Here is a 15,139-nt window from a genome sequence, read left to right as displayed (position 1 = left end):
TGCATGGCATCTTATCCAGACGATCACTCACGTTTCTCCTTATCAACCAGCATAGGCGGTAAATAGATCTCCGAACTATTATAAGTGTTCTTACTTCCAATCATACCCGCACTGCCTTTTCTAGGCATATACACCCCTGAAGGACCCATAACAGGTGTACCCAACATATCCTCGAGGCTAATATCCCTATCTTGGTCTCTAGTCATATTGGATGTTGACTCCTTCTGTAAGAAAGGCGAAAGAGGCATATCGGGGTTGGTGGAAATATATGTGGAAGTAGAGGACGAAGTGAGAATCTGGATTTTCCCACCACTTCGTCCGTTGTTACTGTTGAAACTACTTTCCATCGAACCCATCTTGTGTTGTGAGGATTTGGGTTCAGGGATACATGGGAAGACTCGGTGTAGGATCTGGCCGTAGAACCTCTTGACTTCGGCGCCTATGTCGATCGAAAGCAATCAACATCAATACAGCCTCGCTTGACTTCCGAGGAAATCAGGAAGTGGCAGTGCAGTGCAGTGCCGTGTACGAAGCATGGTCAATCAAGCAGGTGTGAGACGAGAGTGATCAACTCGACTCACTAGTGACGAAACACAAAAGAAAGATATAACTACACGCCACACAGGTGAAATAAGATAATTGCAAAACGAGCATCCCTCGTTCGGATACTAACGATAATGGGATACTTTCGATTCGACGGAGATTGTGCACTGGCGGGCCGAAATGACCGAGCGGCTGAGGGCCTCTTTGGAATGACATCAAATTGAATATCGCTCGAAGGCTGTGATAAATAAGCAAGGTGCAGATGGATAGGGAAACAAGCAAGAGATCGAAGGCGGCCAGTCAGCTGACTAAGCCTGATACCTTTACCTCTTATCGGTCTAGAGAGAATCGAATGGCAGTCACACTCACCCGCAAGTACCCAGTTCGGCCACAGTCAGGAAGAGCAATCTGACGAATTGTTCTTTGTTCACAGAGGCACCTGAGGCGATCATCGATAACATCTGTTTACGTCTTTTGATTATATTGATCAGAGCGAGGGCTATTCGTATCACATCGACCACCGACAACTGATTTAGCTACACGATCCCAATCATGGATATGCGAATGAGTGAGTGACTCACCCGTATATACAGCACAAGCACAAGCTATGCAGATGGGAATGATCTGCAACAAGGAGACGAGGATGTCAGTGTCACAGTCGATATGAGCGAAAGCTTGCAACCTCGCCCCAGGCAATCAATCGAAAACTGGGGGACATACAGCCATCCAGAAGACTCCCCAGACGTTCCAGTAAGTAGCAGGCATCGGCCCAAAACTCTCCACGACGTAGAACCTTCTGTCCATATTACTGAGGTGCACCAGTACCCCTATAATCGGCGCCAGGAAGGTGACGGACAGATCGAAGATTTTATGTTTTCTCCGTGCCTTGTCATCGTAAAGCGGAGAATGGGGTCTGAGGGTAGTCAGACACTCGAGTTGCTTCGCCAATAACAAATGAGCAATAGGTAATGCGAAGTTGTAGCCGACTACATATAGTATTTTCAGTACAGTATCGAATCCAATGTGGCATTAGCGCTTGTACCGTACATCCTTTGGCCAGAGGGCGGTGTAAGACCGAGTGATGAGATGGGGGGACTTACCGATGATGACTGTACTGATATCTCCCCAGACCCGAGCTTTGATATTGGAATTGTCATGCCATGCGATACCTAGACAAAGACCGCAAAACAAAGCACATAATTAGATTGACAGACTGCATGTACTGTAAAATGATATGTAGGTCACGACGAAGAAGTGATGCCACTTACAGTTGATGTTATGAACCATGTTTAAGCAGGTCATCCAGAAGATCATGGACAATGTTGCGATATTTCGAGTACGGATATGCCATGGTAAAGGGTACAAAGCGAGGATTGTAGCGATGAGAGAGGGGATGAGGAGTTCAAAGTGCTGGAACGCCATCTTCGTCGTTGCAAGAGGTGCCACACTACTCCCTTGAGGGTAGTATGCTTACTTTCGTGAAGGTAGCTATGCGGAGTGCGGTGCGGGTGTGGGCGTTTGAATACTGAATCTACTGACTATTGACTGGGACTTGGAATTGCCCGTGAGGGTTGAGCTGGTTCGAAGGGTAGATGAATAGGTATCAAGGAGAAGTGGGTTGAGGATGAGGCGAATGGAATCAAGCTTTTCCTTCCTAGCCTTCCAATTCCTTTATACCTTTACACAATCTCAAGCGATCTAATGGCTATGATGGCTTATACTTCATAGTACTGTAAGATTCTTTTCTCTTCCCTTTGCCAAGCTAGATTACACCCTTGGAAGGCGCGTCCCTTTACACAGATCAATCTCTAGCCATGGTCTCGCTTCGAACACTCCACTCCACTCGCCTCTCCCTTCGACTGGCCGCTGAAGATATCTAAAGATCGGAAAGATCGTAAGTGTATCGTATGTCCACTGGTTGATTGATCAAGGTGCCTTGTGTGGAAGGGCATTCCGTTTCCTCTGAGGGATGACTGAATTATAGAGGTGTGAGGCGTATGGACAGAGGCTGTACAAAGGGTATAACGCTAGTTGATCCGCTCATACAAAGTTTTTGTAGGTGAAATGAGTGAAAAGATGCGGTCAGATCGACATGACAATCAGAGCAAACAGTTGGGACACGCTCCACGGAAGAAGCAGTGCTCAGAAGCTTCTTTTTGTCCTTGTCCAGCCCAAACATCCTGTCTGTTTGCGTGTGTTCAGCTGTGCTTTGTGTGTACTCTTGTGAGCTTGTTTGTATGTATCCACATCGAGGAGCTGAAGGTATATTGATGATCAAATGCACGATCAAAATATTCTGTAAGGTCCTGGAGCAATGGACCGATGGCGCCTCGTCCGAATCTTCTGCCAAAGGACGATTTCATTGAAACTTCCTTCATATCTTCAATTTCAGACATCGGGACTGCCGACGCTGGGGAGAGGCGAGGCATCGTGTCCTCCGATATCGCCGACACTGCCTCATATACAACAAATGTACACGCACAGACCAGTTACCCTCTTCCATTCCATCCTCCTGAATTCGATGAAAATGACAACGAATTGATCCTTGTCCTAAGTAAGATCGACAAGACCTGCCTATTCTGTCCAGATCTTCCCTTTGGTCATATATTCCGCACACAGACACAGAAAGCAAAACAAGAAGGACAAATGAACCTTGTCGATACATTTATATCCGAGATGCCTTTGAAACACCCAATGGACCCTGCATCGTACGCCCTATAATATCGTGTACTCCTGAGGATCAATCATTAGCAATTTAGGGTTACGCACTAGTCTATCACCCCGCTTCTCATACTTTGCAGATCGGGGCTTTGGTGTCGGCTCGGTGATGCAGTAAAGGTTTGACACCGAGATCTGATCGATCAGGCAGTGAAGTCGGGTCGGAACATCGAAGCTCACTTGCAAAGTCTAGCTGATATTGATTATCTGGTATTTCGGAAAGATGTAGGCGATCATCTCCGCGACGACTTGACAGGGAGTTGTCCGATAGCCTTTCGCGCCGTGTAGAGACTGCTAGCTTCTCATACGCTGATCGGAGCGGGTTGGCCAACCTGCAGTAAGCTTCATCTGTTATCTCACAGGGCAACGGGAAGTCGAGCCGAGAAAGGCGAAAAAGGATGTCCAACCACTGGCTTGACTGGCGAGCCGGCGAATTGATCGATCGTAACCAGGATGGAGTCTACCGCATGCAGTAAGGCTTGGTTCAATGCCTGTGGTCCGATCAGCCTCTATTATGAAGCATTGCCTTGCAATGTCGATCTAACGGATAAGAACCATCGAAAAGGCCCCGCGGATTTGAGCGTGCGTTGTTGATGTCCTCGTGTTTTCGATCAGCCATACGTTGACGGTGGCAGGTTGAGATGCGCCAATAAGCAAGAATGTGGGTTTATGGTGCTTGCCTCCGCGACATGCATGCTTGCAGACACCATGGCATCCGCATGACTTGAATACTGCATCTGTTTTACAGGATCATCGCCATAATCAAGGTCGGCTGTTTAAGCTCGATTTGCCTTGTTACGTAATACGAACGAAGCGGATGAGCGCAAGCGTGTCGTCGCGAATGTCCAACGGTCGAGTTGACACAATCGTCAGTCGTTAGTATTCATAGCACCATATCAATCTGATTGAAACCGAGAACAGCTTAGACAAACCCCCCCTCGCTACCAGCCGCTAGTCCCACGACTCTCCAGTCTTGACGGACGACCAAACTTAGCGTTCTACCAAGCAACCCTTTGTCCCCACGCAACTTCGCTCATCCTCGAAACCTCCAACAGTAGTTCAACATGTCTGGTCCAGGAAGTGGTGGTGCTTATTCGTGAGTCACGCTTGTTGAGAAAGACTCAAACTCATCTCTCGCCTTGATTCCTCTCCCGCGACTGTATCGCTGATCCTATCCGTCGACGCAGTTTCTCCCTTACGACCTTCTCCCCGTCCGGTAAATTAGTACAAATTGAACATGCCTTAGCTGCTGTGTCCGGGGGAACGACATCGTTAGGAATCAAAGGTGAGCCTCATTCTTCTTCTCTATGCTACCTACCTCTTCTTCTTATCAGTGCCCTTACTCGATCACTCAAGCACACTCTGACCCCTAAATGTTCCAACCCAAAACCCAAACTGTTTCTCGCGCCGGTTTGGGTCGAGCATACATTGATCATGGTCTGAACTAGCTACGAACGGTATCGTCCTTGCCACCGAAAAGAAATCACCTTCCCTCCTTCTGGACACTTCGGCAATAGAGAAGGTCGCTCCTATATGTCCTAACATCGGCTTCGTCTATTCTGGTATGGGACCCGACTTCCGTATTCTCGTTGCCAAGGCGCGAAAGATCGCTCAGGCGTATTGGAAAGTGTACGGCGAATACCCTCCCACGAAGGTATTGGTACAGGAGGTGGCGGGGGTTATGCAGAAAGCTACTCAATCTGGGTGAGTTTGCATTCAGATCTTCAGATTTCAGGCTATACTGCCTGTTCAAAAAGGCTGGACTACGGTCTGGCAAAATGCCGGATGACTTACCGTCGTCTTCTGGAAATTGAGTGGAAACGATTGCTGATATGAACGCATTTGACATGACATGACATGGCATCGCAGAGGTGTCAGACCATACGGTATCTCCCTGCTCATCGCTGGGTGGGACGCCCATCGAGGTCAGTCATTATGGCAGATCGATCCATCGGGTTCTTATTGGGCTTGGAAAGCAAGTGCGATCGGGAAGAATATGGTGAATGCTAAGACGTTCTTGGAGAAGAGGTGGGTCCGATCATCTCAGCTTTTACTCTCTGTCGATCTTCATGCTCTTCCTCCTTGCTTGCTTGATCCTATTCCGGAATGCGGGAATCCCCCGTGGGATACAATATCTAGTATCTATCTAGGGAGAGAGCACCGCTGAGGCTAATCGGATCGTGATGTATAGGTACAACGACGAACTTTCTCTCGAAGACGCTATTCACACTGCCCTGTTGACGCTGAAAGAAGGGTTCGAAGGAGCGATGACTGAGCAGACTATCGAGATTGGGATAGTCACTGTGCCCACGCCTGATCAAATGGTGGAAAAGTCTGGAGAAAGATTACCTCCTACGTTCAGGAAACTGACCGAGAATGAAGTCAAGGATTATTTGTCTTTGTAAGCACAGTATAAGTAAACGACATTTCCTTCGGAGGGATCCACCGGGCGACGTAGCTGGGACGAAGGGGACTATGGTGTCTATGGTGGTAGAAGATAAAGCATGTCATGTATACATATAACGAAAGGTCGCCTCCCCCCGACCCCCCCCAGCTCGGAGGACCACACTTGGCAGGGTAGCTTCCATCAGACTTGCAAATGTAGGTGAAAATATTGAGGCAGTCTGGACGGAGGATCGTCCGAGACACTGAATCTCATGATATCTGTTTACATGACTATTCTTCACTCGGACTACTGACTCATGGTACTTATCATACAATCGTTGAACCCGGAGTACTTGATTGATCACGGTGCTCAACTCCAAATGTCCGCCTCGCAGGACCTCCGTTACGATTGACAGCTTGACGAATCAGACAACTCTTCGACGGCTCTCACTGAGTCTGATCCTAGGCCTTCTTGACGCCTCTACTAGGTGGTTTCCTCGTACCTTCAGTAGGCTCTTTAGTCGTCCTACCAAAAATAGATCCGCAATGATCAGCTTTAATATTCATCGCACAGAAGTATTTGTTGGGCAATAGGGGATCAACTTACTTCGCTTTCTTACTAGCGGGTTTCTCAGATTTCTTATCTTCGCCTTCCCTCTTCTCTCCGGTTTTGGCCTCTTCGGTATCAGGAGCAGCAGCAGAAGAAGAAGCGTTCTTCGGTGGTCTTCCTCTACCTTTGGATTGTGGCTTCTCGGTCTCTTTTGCCTTCTCATCAGCCTTATCTTCTTGTCCGTCTTCCTTCTCCTCTTTCTCTGTTGAGGCTTTACCGCCTTTCGACTTGGGTTTCTCAGCGGAGGCAGCCTTCTTCGATGCGGGCTTTTCTGCCTTTTTGGATGTGGGCTTCTCGGCTTTCTTGGAAGTTGGTTTATCGGATTTCTTAGGTTGTTCAGATTTAGAAAGGGTCTTCATCGGGTCGTGGCCCTACAAGCGCACAGTATGTCATCAGGCTGAAATTCTGACGTGACCCAGCCCGACGACAAGAAAGGACGAAATGATACTCACCCAGTTCTTCAAACTCCGGGTGGATTTGCTTTTCTCCAACTCCTCTGGACCTTTGGTTTCCTTCAGTTTACCTTCCTGCGCCAAGTGTCTTTTGCAGTACGACACGACTTTGCGCATGTGCTCTTTGTCCTCATCGGTGTATTTCGATGGGTCCTGAGAAATGACAAAAACGAGACGATCAGCTTGTTGTCGGTCGAAATGCCAGATTGCACGAGGAAAGAGAATGTATAGGATCAACAGATATAGTGCATCGAGAAGAAGAGTAGAAGGGTTGAAAGATATCCATAACGAGACACACTGGGTTGTTTTGCAATCCCGCGAAGACAGCACCGCAAGGCTCAACTTACTTTGCTAGAATTTCTCTTGAGGATATCGACGATCTTCCTCCCGCTCTCGTGACCTATGGATTCACCAGAACCATCCTCTTTCTGGAACCCCGTAGTCTCGGACCCTTCGGTCTTGAGGAACTCCTCGAGCTCGTCAGCTGTCATGTTAACGATTTCTGCGTTATGGTCCATCGATCAGCTTTGATCAAATGAAGGCGAATGATATATAATCGGTAGATGATGAATGTCGGAACTCAGATCAAATGGGCCATGAGGACAGGGACATACCATTGAAATCGCTAACTACTTCTTGTTCGGATTTGACCATGATGAGAGTGTATTCGATCGGGTCTAGTGCGTGGTGAGTTGGTTATCGAGATCAGCAGTGTAGGTCTGATCAGTGACAAATTCAGTATGCGCATCTAAAGAAGGAAGAAATACATTGGGATTGACATGTCTCTCCCCCCATATATAATGGTCATGTTTACATCATCTGATGTGACCTCTTTCACTGTACGCCGATTGTCGTCATACTAAACTAACTTGGTGATCAACAAACCCATTCCAAGTACGTAACGATCGAGAAAGCCATTATTTATCATGGACAACCTCCACTTTTAATGTCCCAGTCTCCTTATTTGTGTTGCCCACTTTATTGGGACCTGGTACATCGTAAATACTCCCGTCATTTAGTGAAGTCAAGTCAACCTCAATCTCGTCGACTTCGAAGAAACCATATCAAAAGTGAGATAACATAGTTGGCATTTCACAGATCTACTACGACGATACCCCCTTCATCCACTCACTAGCGTTGTCTGTATTGTCACCAGCCACCCCAATCTCCTCTCCGCTCGATCCAAAGAAGAAAGATAGATCAAAATGGCCAATTTAGGTGTACCAGTCAAGCTTCTGCACGAGTCTTTGGGTCATATAGTGACCGTTGAGCTGAAGACGGGGGAGGTGAGTTGGAGTCGCATGACGTGTCCCAAGACCGCTTCGCGTAGAGGAGAGGACACTTGCTGATCATGTGCTCGCTTGTAGATGTACCGAGGAAAGTTGATGGAGGGTAAGTCGAAATGGCGCGGTGTAGGAAAAGTCAGGAAGGATTTAGCTGATCCGACTGACCATCTTTACTTGATCCATCGTCTCCGTCCAATTCCTACCTACTACGATCAATCATCTCAAATGCCGGATCACAAATTATATCATCCTTGGCCGTGCCCAATTCATGCCTCGTTCTACGACAACACAAAACAGCTGAGGATTCGCTGAATATCTCCTTGAGGGAAATAACGGTTACAGCTAGGGACGGACGTGTATCGCAGTTGGAACAAGTGTACATCCGGGGAAGCATGGTGAGTGGAGCTTCGGTCACTCTTATGGGTGGATGAAAGAAGCCCTCAGAGCGAATAGGGAATGGCGGAATTGGTCGCGGAAGTACTGCTAGAGCGTAATATATGAGAATGCTTCGCCATGGCTCCAGAGAGACTCGATATACTGCAACTTTACTGATTTATCGGATCATACTGTAGATCCGATTCGTCATCGTCCCAGACTTGCTCGCCAACGCACCTATGTGAGTATCGCGTTCTCCATAACTTAGACAAGAGATCCGGAAAGCCCAAACTCGCCATGGAAGCTGACATGATGCGGATCGCCTGAACAGGTTCAAGCGAGTCGGTCCTAATGCAATGAGAGGAAGAGGTATCGGAGCAGCCAGAGGAAGAGCTACTATCCAACGAGGTGCGTACCTACCTGCCTACCTGTCTACTGTTTTCTTTTCTATTGCGGTCTTTGTGTGCATTCAAGGGTACAAGCTGACCGACGATCACGATTTAGCAAACGCTCGACGTGGTACTACCCGAACGAACCAAGGTGTCAGGCGATAGGCTGTCGGGGGGTGGTGGATGGTTCTGTGTGGCTGTGTGGTTCTTAGTGGAGAAAAGGAATCGTTGATTGAGGGGTCAGGTATCGATCGGGAGCTTGTAGATGTAGACAAGCGGTCCAAATGGAATAAACGACTCGAATACATTCGTTCAGATTGGATAAATCGTGTAGTTTAGATACATAAAAGGGATATCTGAAGTATTTCATTTCACTCAGATGCAGATAATTTCCACGCGAATACGAGTCATCGTAGAAACAAATCAGGAATGATGCCGTGGGATGCGTGTGGTCTGTCAGTGAAATACACCTCCTCAGATCGGACTAAACATCCTCGATCTTTGTATGGGGCCAACACCATTGAGCATTGAGCATTGAGCATTGAGCATTGAGCATTGAGCATTGAGCATTGAGCATTGAGCATTGAGCATTGAGCATTGAGCATTGAGCATTGAGCATTGAGCATTGAGCATTGAGCATTGAGCATTGAGCATTGAGCATTGAGCATTGAGCATTGAGCATTGAGCATTGAGCATTGAGCATTGAGCATAAAGAGAGTCAATGTTGTTGGTCTTTGTGGCCATGGGTGTTGAGTCAAAGTCCGTGAGATGATCTGTGTTTTCTCGTTGGGACCCCCACGTCGACCTCTTCATGATTCTTTCAACAGTCTAGCGTTCCTCGAGAAAGGAGAAAGAGAAAGAGAACAAGCCGCCGAATGAAGAAGAGGCTCGACCAGACCAGATAGATACTCTATGATATGAAGACTCTGAGCAGTCGCAGTCGCTAAATGTGCAAGTGCATGTGCAAGTGCACAAGCTTCTGTAAGTCATGATATGCTAAGATGTATTATGCATGATACAGTCGGGAGGTTCTGTGACAACAATACCCAATAACAATGATGATGCTCAATGCGCTTTCCACTATGTCCTTCGCACTATGTACTATGTATTATGCACTAGCACTATGCAGTATACGAACTATCATCCCCAACCCCACCAACTATCTAGTAATGACTGATTTGTCCTTGTAGACTCGTCAACAGCTTTTGTGGATTGTCTCACCATCACCTATACAGACTATTCCTCAGATTCCTCGCACTCTCATTACCCGCGGGCACCACCGTGGCCGCAGCCGACTTGTCTGATATCCCATTCGAATTCGAGTTCGTGTTCGTGTTCGTAGTCAAATTCGCAGTTGCAGGTGCAGCAGTAGTAGGAGTAGGGGTAGGAGTAGCCGTATAATCAGTCTGTTTCAACAACTCCTCTAAGTCCATCTCAGCCAATTTCAACTTGCCCAGACCTTTTCTACTGATCGCTCGTTGATACAGAGCCTTTTGATTCTTATTATCGATCTTCAATAGGTAATTACAATCTTGTTCTGCTTTTTCAAATTCACCTAGATTGTTCAAAGCGATCGCTCGGTTCGAATAATATACTGTCTTTTTGCCGTCTAATGAGATCGCTCGAGTGTATGAGCGGACGGCAGAAGCGTGATCCTTAGAATTTGAGTATTCGTTTCCCTATTCAAAGATTCAACAGAGTGAGCCCGACATCCTTGACCGCCGACATTTTATGCCTGCCCTAATCAACTCTGACTCAGAGAAGCGGTAATCTCTAAATGCTTCCCATCCGCCACTTCTTCCAAATGCAATGCTTTGAAAGAAAGAGAACAGCTGGAAATATCCACTCACCCTCTTCCGTTCCTTCCCACCCAGTTCCTCAGCCCATTTCTCCATACACCCTTGCCAAGCTCTAAGTTCGTTCGGATCATCCCGCCGCTGCACAGAGGGTTCGGCGAGTCGCCGATACAGGGCTATCGGATGTACTCGCTGCAGTTCGTCAATATCTTTGGCGTAGGAAGGGTAAGAGAACGGTGAAGCGGCTGTTGATATCTGGTGGAGAAGCTATGTACAACACGATCAGCGAGATGCCATGGATCAGTCTGATCAGGATACTGTGTGTGATCACAGAAACCTTTCAAGGTCTGCTGATTCGTCAAGGGGCAGTCACGAGATCGAGTTCACTTACCTTGACGAAATGCCTAAAAGTCAGGACGATAGCGGTATTCCTCTGAGCAGCCTCTTCCTCCGTCCATTCCTTTGGCAGATACACGACCGCTTTCTTTCCGTCCTTCATGCTTGAATTCTCCTTGGATTTCGGTACCGTTCCATTCGGATTGATGATCATTTTCCTCAGTTTCCCCCCTCGGCCTTTCGCGACCTTGATCTTGTTCCCCGTCGTAGGCGGCACAGGTGCTTTGCTTGGCGGTACAGCCGACTTTACAGATCCATCCTCCGAAATACCGTCTTCGGACTGGCTGAACGCTGGTAGGTCTATTCCGTCCAAGGCTATCGGATGATTTGTTGAGGGTCCATAACGGGTTTCCACTGCTGGATCTCGCGCTCCTAGCTCTTTCAATCTCCATCGCAGGTGTTCTTCGACAGCCAGAACATCAGTCATCTGTGGATGCGGGAAGATCTGCGGTCCCCTTTCCACTTTCTTAGAGGAGTTCAAAGTAGGTGAATTAGGAGATTTGCTATTTTGAATAAACCCTTTACCACTAGGTAAATTGATACTGTTTGTAGCTTTGCGTTTTAGGGAATCTTGACGCAATTTACTCTGCTCCTCACTCTCTATTCCTCCCAACCATCCATTTGCGACTCTGGTAGATTTCAATTCGTACGGTAAGAGACTTGTCGGGCCTTTACGTTGTCGTGCCGAATTGCGAAAACAGTTCAGACAAGTCGTCAATTGGCAGAGGCACGGTCCATGATCGTCTTCCTCTTCAGGTATGCCGTGGTTGTGGCTTAGACCATGAAAACAGACACCGTCCCTGTATAGACTGTTTTGGTTCGCGGAAGGTGCGCCACCGGCTGAAGGAGGAGTTGGTAAAGCGAGAGTAGACAATTTATCCAGAGTGGACGGGCCAGCTTCTGCATTGGAGTGAGGTCGTAATCCGGATAAACGTTTTTCTAGCTCTTCATATAAGAGATGTAGCATTTGCGATTGGAAGAGATGGTCCAGCTGCTGTCCGCCGTAGACAATCTTCCGGCGCAGGAAGTTCGGAGTCGAGCCAGTCATGATGAGGTGGATGATCAAGTTGGGCAGGGTATGCGTGAACAAATGATGGAACGCTTCTTGCCTATCATTTCATAGCGGTGCATAACGGTTAGCCTGAATCGAGCAAATCTCGTTCAGCGGCGCTCACCAGCACTGCTCAACCCAACAATCATACTCTTTCCGCAGAATCATCCCCATATCATCCACGAACCCGTCCATCTCCGCCTCGCTGAATCTGCCCAGACGTTCACTCGCATGGCGATTCTTCTCTTGCCATGCTCTACCTTCGGGACATCGTACAACACCTACTCGCTTTTCATCGCCGTTGGTCGGATCTGAGGTTGAGGGCTCCTGATGTCGACCCTGGATCTGGATGGAGGGTAATGAAGGTGGAGGTGCGGGCTGTCGGTAAGCGTTCGCTGCTTGAGCTAGAGCTTGGGGAGAAGGGAAATTAGGAGGTAAAGGTAAACCACCGGAATTGATGAAAGGGTGGAGAGACCTCGATTGAGACGCTAGACGTTCGGTCAAGGCATGTAATGAGGCTGTAGCTGTAGTAGAATTTGGCATCGAATTTGAGGTGACTTGATTTGATTGGGATATGGGTCTTGATAAGGTGACGAGATATGCTAGGTGATAGTTTTAATTGGATATTTCGATGCGACAGGGGGATATCTTTGATAACTTTGACATGTAGCGACTCTGACAAGGTATGGACAGACACTGGGATCCTGAATTATAGTCGTAAGGGAGGAAGTATCGATATATTATTCTTGTCAGAAATCGCTAGCAGAGTGAGAACAAGGCCAATGCATATGCATCCTCCGGTTATCACCTATATCATCACTTACTCGAGTACTGATAACCCACACCAATTATATCCACGTGTAACACAAATCCCCACTGTAGGCAGAACAACGCGAGAAGAGATCAACATTACCACATTACCACTCTCTTGACACGATTGACATTACCTGTATACACTGTGTCCTACAGCCCATTACCCGCACGCCTTAGTTTCAGCTCGATTGTGCATCACTCAAGATGGTATATAACGGAGGTATGTCATTGGAACCTCTGTACCCCAGTCGCAATGTCCCGTCAAGCTGAGAATTCGCTAACACCTCTCTCTACCTTTTAGACGAGGTATCAGCTCTCGTGGTAGACTTCGGATCATACACCACCAGAGCTGGATACGCAGGCGAAGATTGTCCACGAGTAGTCACTCCGTCGTTCTACGGGTACATCGATACCCCCGAAGGCGAGTCTTCTACCACAAATGGGAATGGCAACGCGCCGGCAGAAGGGGAAGATGTAGTCATGGGAGATGGGGCGGAACCCACGACAAATGGAACCTCTGGAAAAACGACGAGGAAGTACTTCGTAGGCGATGATGGAGTCGGAGTATGGAGAAAAGGCATGGAGGTGGACAACTTCATGCAAGATGGTATCGGTGAGTTGCAATCCTTCGTTTCAAAGCGTTAATCAAAGCCGAACAAGTCTGACGCGTTCTTGGCCGTCAATCAGTACACGATGCGGAACCAGCATCAAGGCTACTGGACCATATTCTGCACGATAGACTGGGCGTCAACCCGGAGGAACACCCGATGATGATTACTGAGCCAGCGTGGAACACGCCTAAGGCGAGAGAACAGTTGACTCAGATGATCTTTGAGGGCCAGAAGATGCCTGCTTTATATTTCGGCTCAGCGGGTGTATTATCAGCGTGAGTCAGCTGGTTGATCATTTTCCTCTCGAGAAGGCTGTTGCTGATATCTTCTTTCAGTTTCGCCGCTGGCAAACCGACAGCATTGGTACTAGATGTCGGCTATACACATAGCAGCGCTGTGCCAATTGTAGACGGATACGCTTTGCGAGCAGGTAAGCTTTCTCAAATTAGTGCTTAATGGATTGTGCTACTTTAGCTGATTCTTCTGGTTTAGGTACCATGAGACAACCCCTTGGATCCGAATTATTGATATCTCAACTTCACTCCCACTTCACAAAACCCTCTTCGACTCGCGACTTCCCCTTGTCTCTCGCTTCAAGGCATCTGATCTCGAAGAGAGACCCGCAGTTGAATCCAGGAACCAAAGCAAATCCAGTCTTGCGTGAAGATCGGCTGAGCGGGACCACGCCGTCTTGGAAGAAATGGAGCGAGGACGGCGTCATCGAGAACTGGAAAGAAGCGACGACGGAGATAGTAAATTACAAAGGATTCGACTTTAACACCTCGAAAGATCTTCCTCAGGTGCTTTACGAGTTCACAGATGGATATCATCAGTATTTCGGAGAAGAAAGATACAGGTTCACCGAAATGCTCTTTGATCCCAAGAACTATTTCAACCAGGTAAGTCGCACACATCGGTCAATGACCAACGACCGCGATTTGCTGATCCACTGCACTTTAGGCTGTCGAGCCTCCTGCTACTTTGCGAGGTATAAGCAATACGGACCACTCGCATTCGCTCAAAGACCTCGTATCCCTCTCTCAGCTTGTGCACGACAGCATAATGGCCTGCGACGTAGACGTCAGAGCAGCGTTACTGCAAAATATAGTCGTTGTTGGAAATACGTCTTTGACAAGAGGACTGATAGAAAGGCTCGATGTGGAATTAGCGGCTTTGATGCCGAGTGTGAGTATTTGCGAGATCAGCTGCATAAGAAACAAGTCAAAAATGGCTGATATGGGTTCGGTGGTAGCAAAAAATCAAGATCCATTCACCGACTATACCCTTCGAGCGGAAATACGCTTCATGGGTAGGAGGATCGGTCTTGGCTTCGTTAGGTACTTTCCATCAACTTTGGGTTACGAAAGATGAGTATGAAGAACATGGTATGAACATCGTGCATCAGCGTACGTCTAATCTTCTCGTCATCGATTTCGCTTTTCAATATGCTGATGAGAGGCAAATGTGTAGGCTGCAAGTAGGTTGTATAGAAACGTCGATTGTTATGGGATATGCATAAGATGTACAGTCATATGGTATGATATGTGTATCTATACTAGCCAGATTGCGGAGTGGAGTGTCTGTTTTGTTCCAGTCTGAGTAGTGAGATCACATCAACCGGGATTTCGAGAAGGGCGGAAAGTTGAGTGTTCGATGTCACTATACCCGATCAAATTGGTTTCGCAACGAATGATAGAGTCTATTGTATCTTGAC

The 15,139-nt window shown here is 47.6% G+C and overlaps 6 protein-coding genes across 6 annotated transcripts; 3 read left to right on the top strand and 3 right to left on the bottom strand.

Moving 5' to 3' along the window:
* Positions 1-23: 23 nt before the first annotated feature.
* On the bottom strand, positions 24-1,965 carry I303_103427 (uncharacterized protein; the record flags this gene model as incomplete). Its single annotated transcript, XM_018406772.1, has 7 exons — positions 24-439; positions 582-781; positions 913-1,042; positions 1,125-1,167; positions 1,264-1,529; positions 1,644-1,712; positions 1,812-1,965. 7 exons carry the CDS (start codon positions 1,963-1,965, stop codon positions 24-26), a joined length of 1,278 nt encoding a protein of 425 aa, XP_018263580.1.
* A 2,360-nt stretch (positions 1,966-4,325) lies between these two features.
* I303_103426 (uncharacterized protein) lies at positions 4,326-5,666 on the top strand (the record flags this gene model as incomplete). The annotated part of the gene is made up of 5 exons (XM_018406771.1): positions 4,326-4,357; positions 4,449-4,546; positions 4,710-4,965; positions 5,131-5,289; positions 5,453-5,666. The coding sequence occupies 5 exons, from the start codon at positions 4,326-4,328 to the stop codon at positions 5,664-5,666; spliced, it is 759 nt and encodes a 252-aa protein (XP_018263579.1).
* A 442-nt stretch (positions 5,667-6,108) lies between these two features.
* On the bottom strand, positions 6,109-7,362 carry I303_103425 (uncharacterized protein; the record flags this gene model as incomplete). The annotated part of the gene is made up of 5 exons (XM_018406770.1): positions 6,109-6,172; positions 6,254-6,627; positions 6,709-6,861; positions 7,056-7,210; positions 7,323-7,362. The coding sequence occupies 5 exons, from the start codon at positions 7,360-7,362 to the stop codon at positions 6,109-6,111; spliced, it is 786 nt and encodes a 261-aa protein (XP_018263578.1).
* A 551-nt stretch (positions 7,363-7,913) lies between these two features.
* On the top strand, positions 7,914-8,923 carry I303_103424 (uncharacterized protein; the record flags this gene model as incomplete). The annotated part of the gene is made up of 6 exons (XM_018406769.1): positions 7,914-7,994; positions 8,076-8,100; positions 8,292-8,389; positions 8,567-8,610; positions 8,701-8,777; positions 8,874-8,923. 6 exons carry the CDS (start codon positions 7,914-7,916, stop codon positions 8,921-8,923), a joined length of 375 nt encoding a protein of 124 aa, XP_018263577.1.
* Positions 8,924-9,981: 1,058 nt separating this feature from the next.
* On the bottom strand, positions 9,982-12,544 carry I303_103423 (uncharacterized protein; the record flags this gene model as incomplete). The annotated part of the gene is made up of 4 exons (XM_018406768.1): positions 9,982-10,437; positions 10,609-10,821; positions 10,946-12,059; positions 12,126-12,544. 4 exons carry the CDS (start codon positions 12,542-12,544, stop codon positions 9,982-9,984), a joined length of 2,202 nt encoding a protein of 733 aa, XP_018263576.1.
* A 474-nt stretch (positions 12,545-13,018) lies between these two features.
* I303_103422 (uncharacterized protein) lies at positions 13,019-14,906 on the top strand (the record flags this gene model as incomplete). The annotated part of the gene is made up of 8 exons (XM_018406767.1): positions 13,019-13,034; positions 13,116-13,427; positions 13,502-13,700; positions 13,761-13,855; positions 13,918-14,324; positions 14,386-14,610; positions 14,678-14,831; positions 14,896-14,906. 8 exons carry the CDS (start codon positions 13,019-13,021, stop codon positions 14,904-14,906), a joined length of 1,419 nt encoding a protein of 472 aa, XP_018263575.1.
* Positions 14,907-15,139: the final 233 nt, after the last annotated feature.

Source organism: Kwoniella dejecticola, chromosome 4, assembly GCF_000512565.2.
Source record: "Kwoniella dejecticola CBS 10117 chromosome 4, complete sequence".
NCBI classification, from domain to species: domain Eukaryota; kingdom Fungi; phylum Basidiomycota; class Tremellomycetes; order Tremellales; family Cryptococcaceae; genus Kwoniella; species Kwoniella dejecticola.
This window is presented reverse-complemented; position numbering and strand designations above follow the sequence as displayed.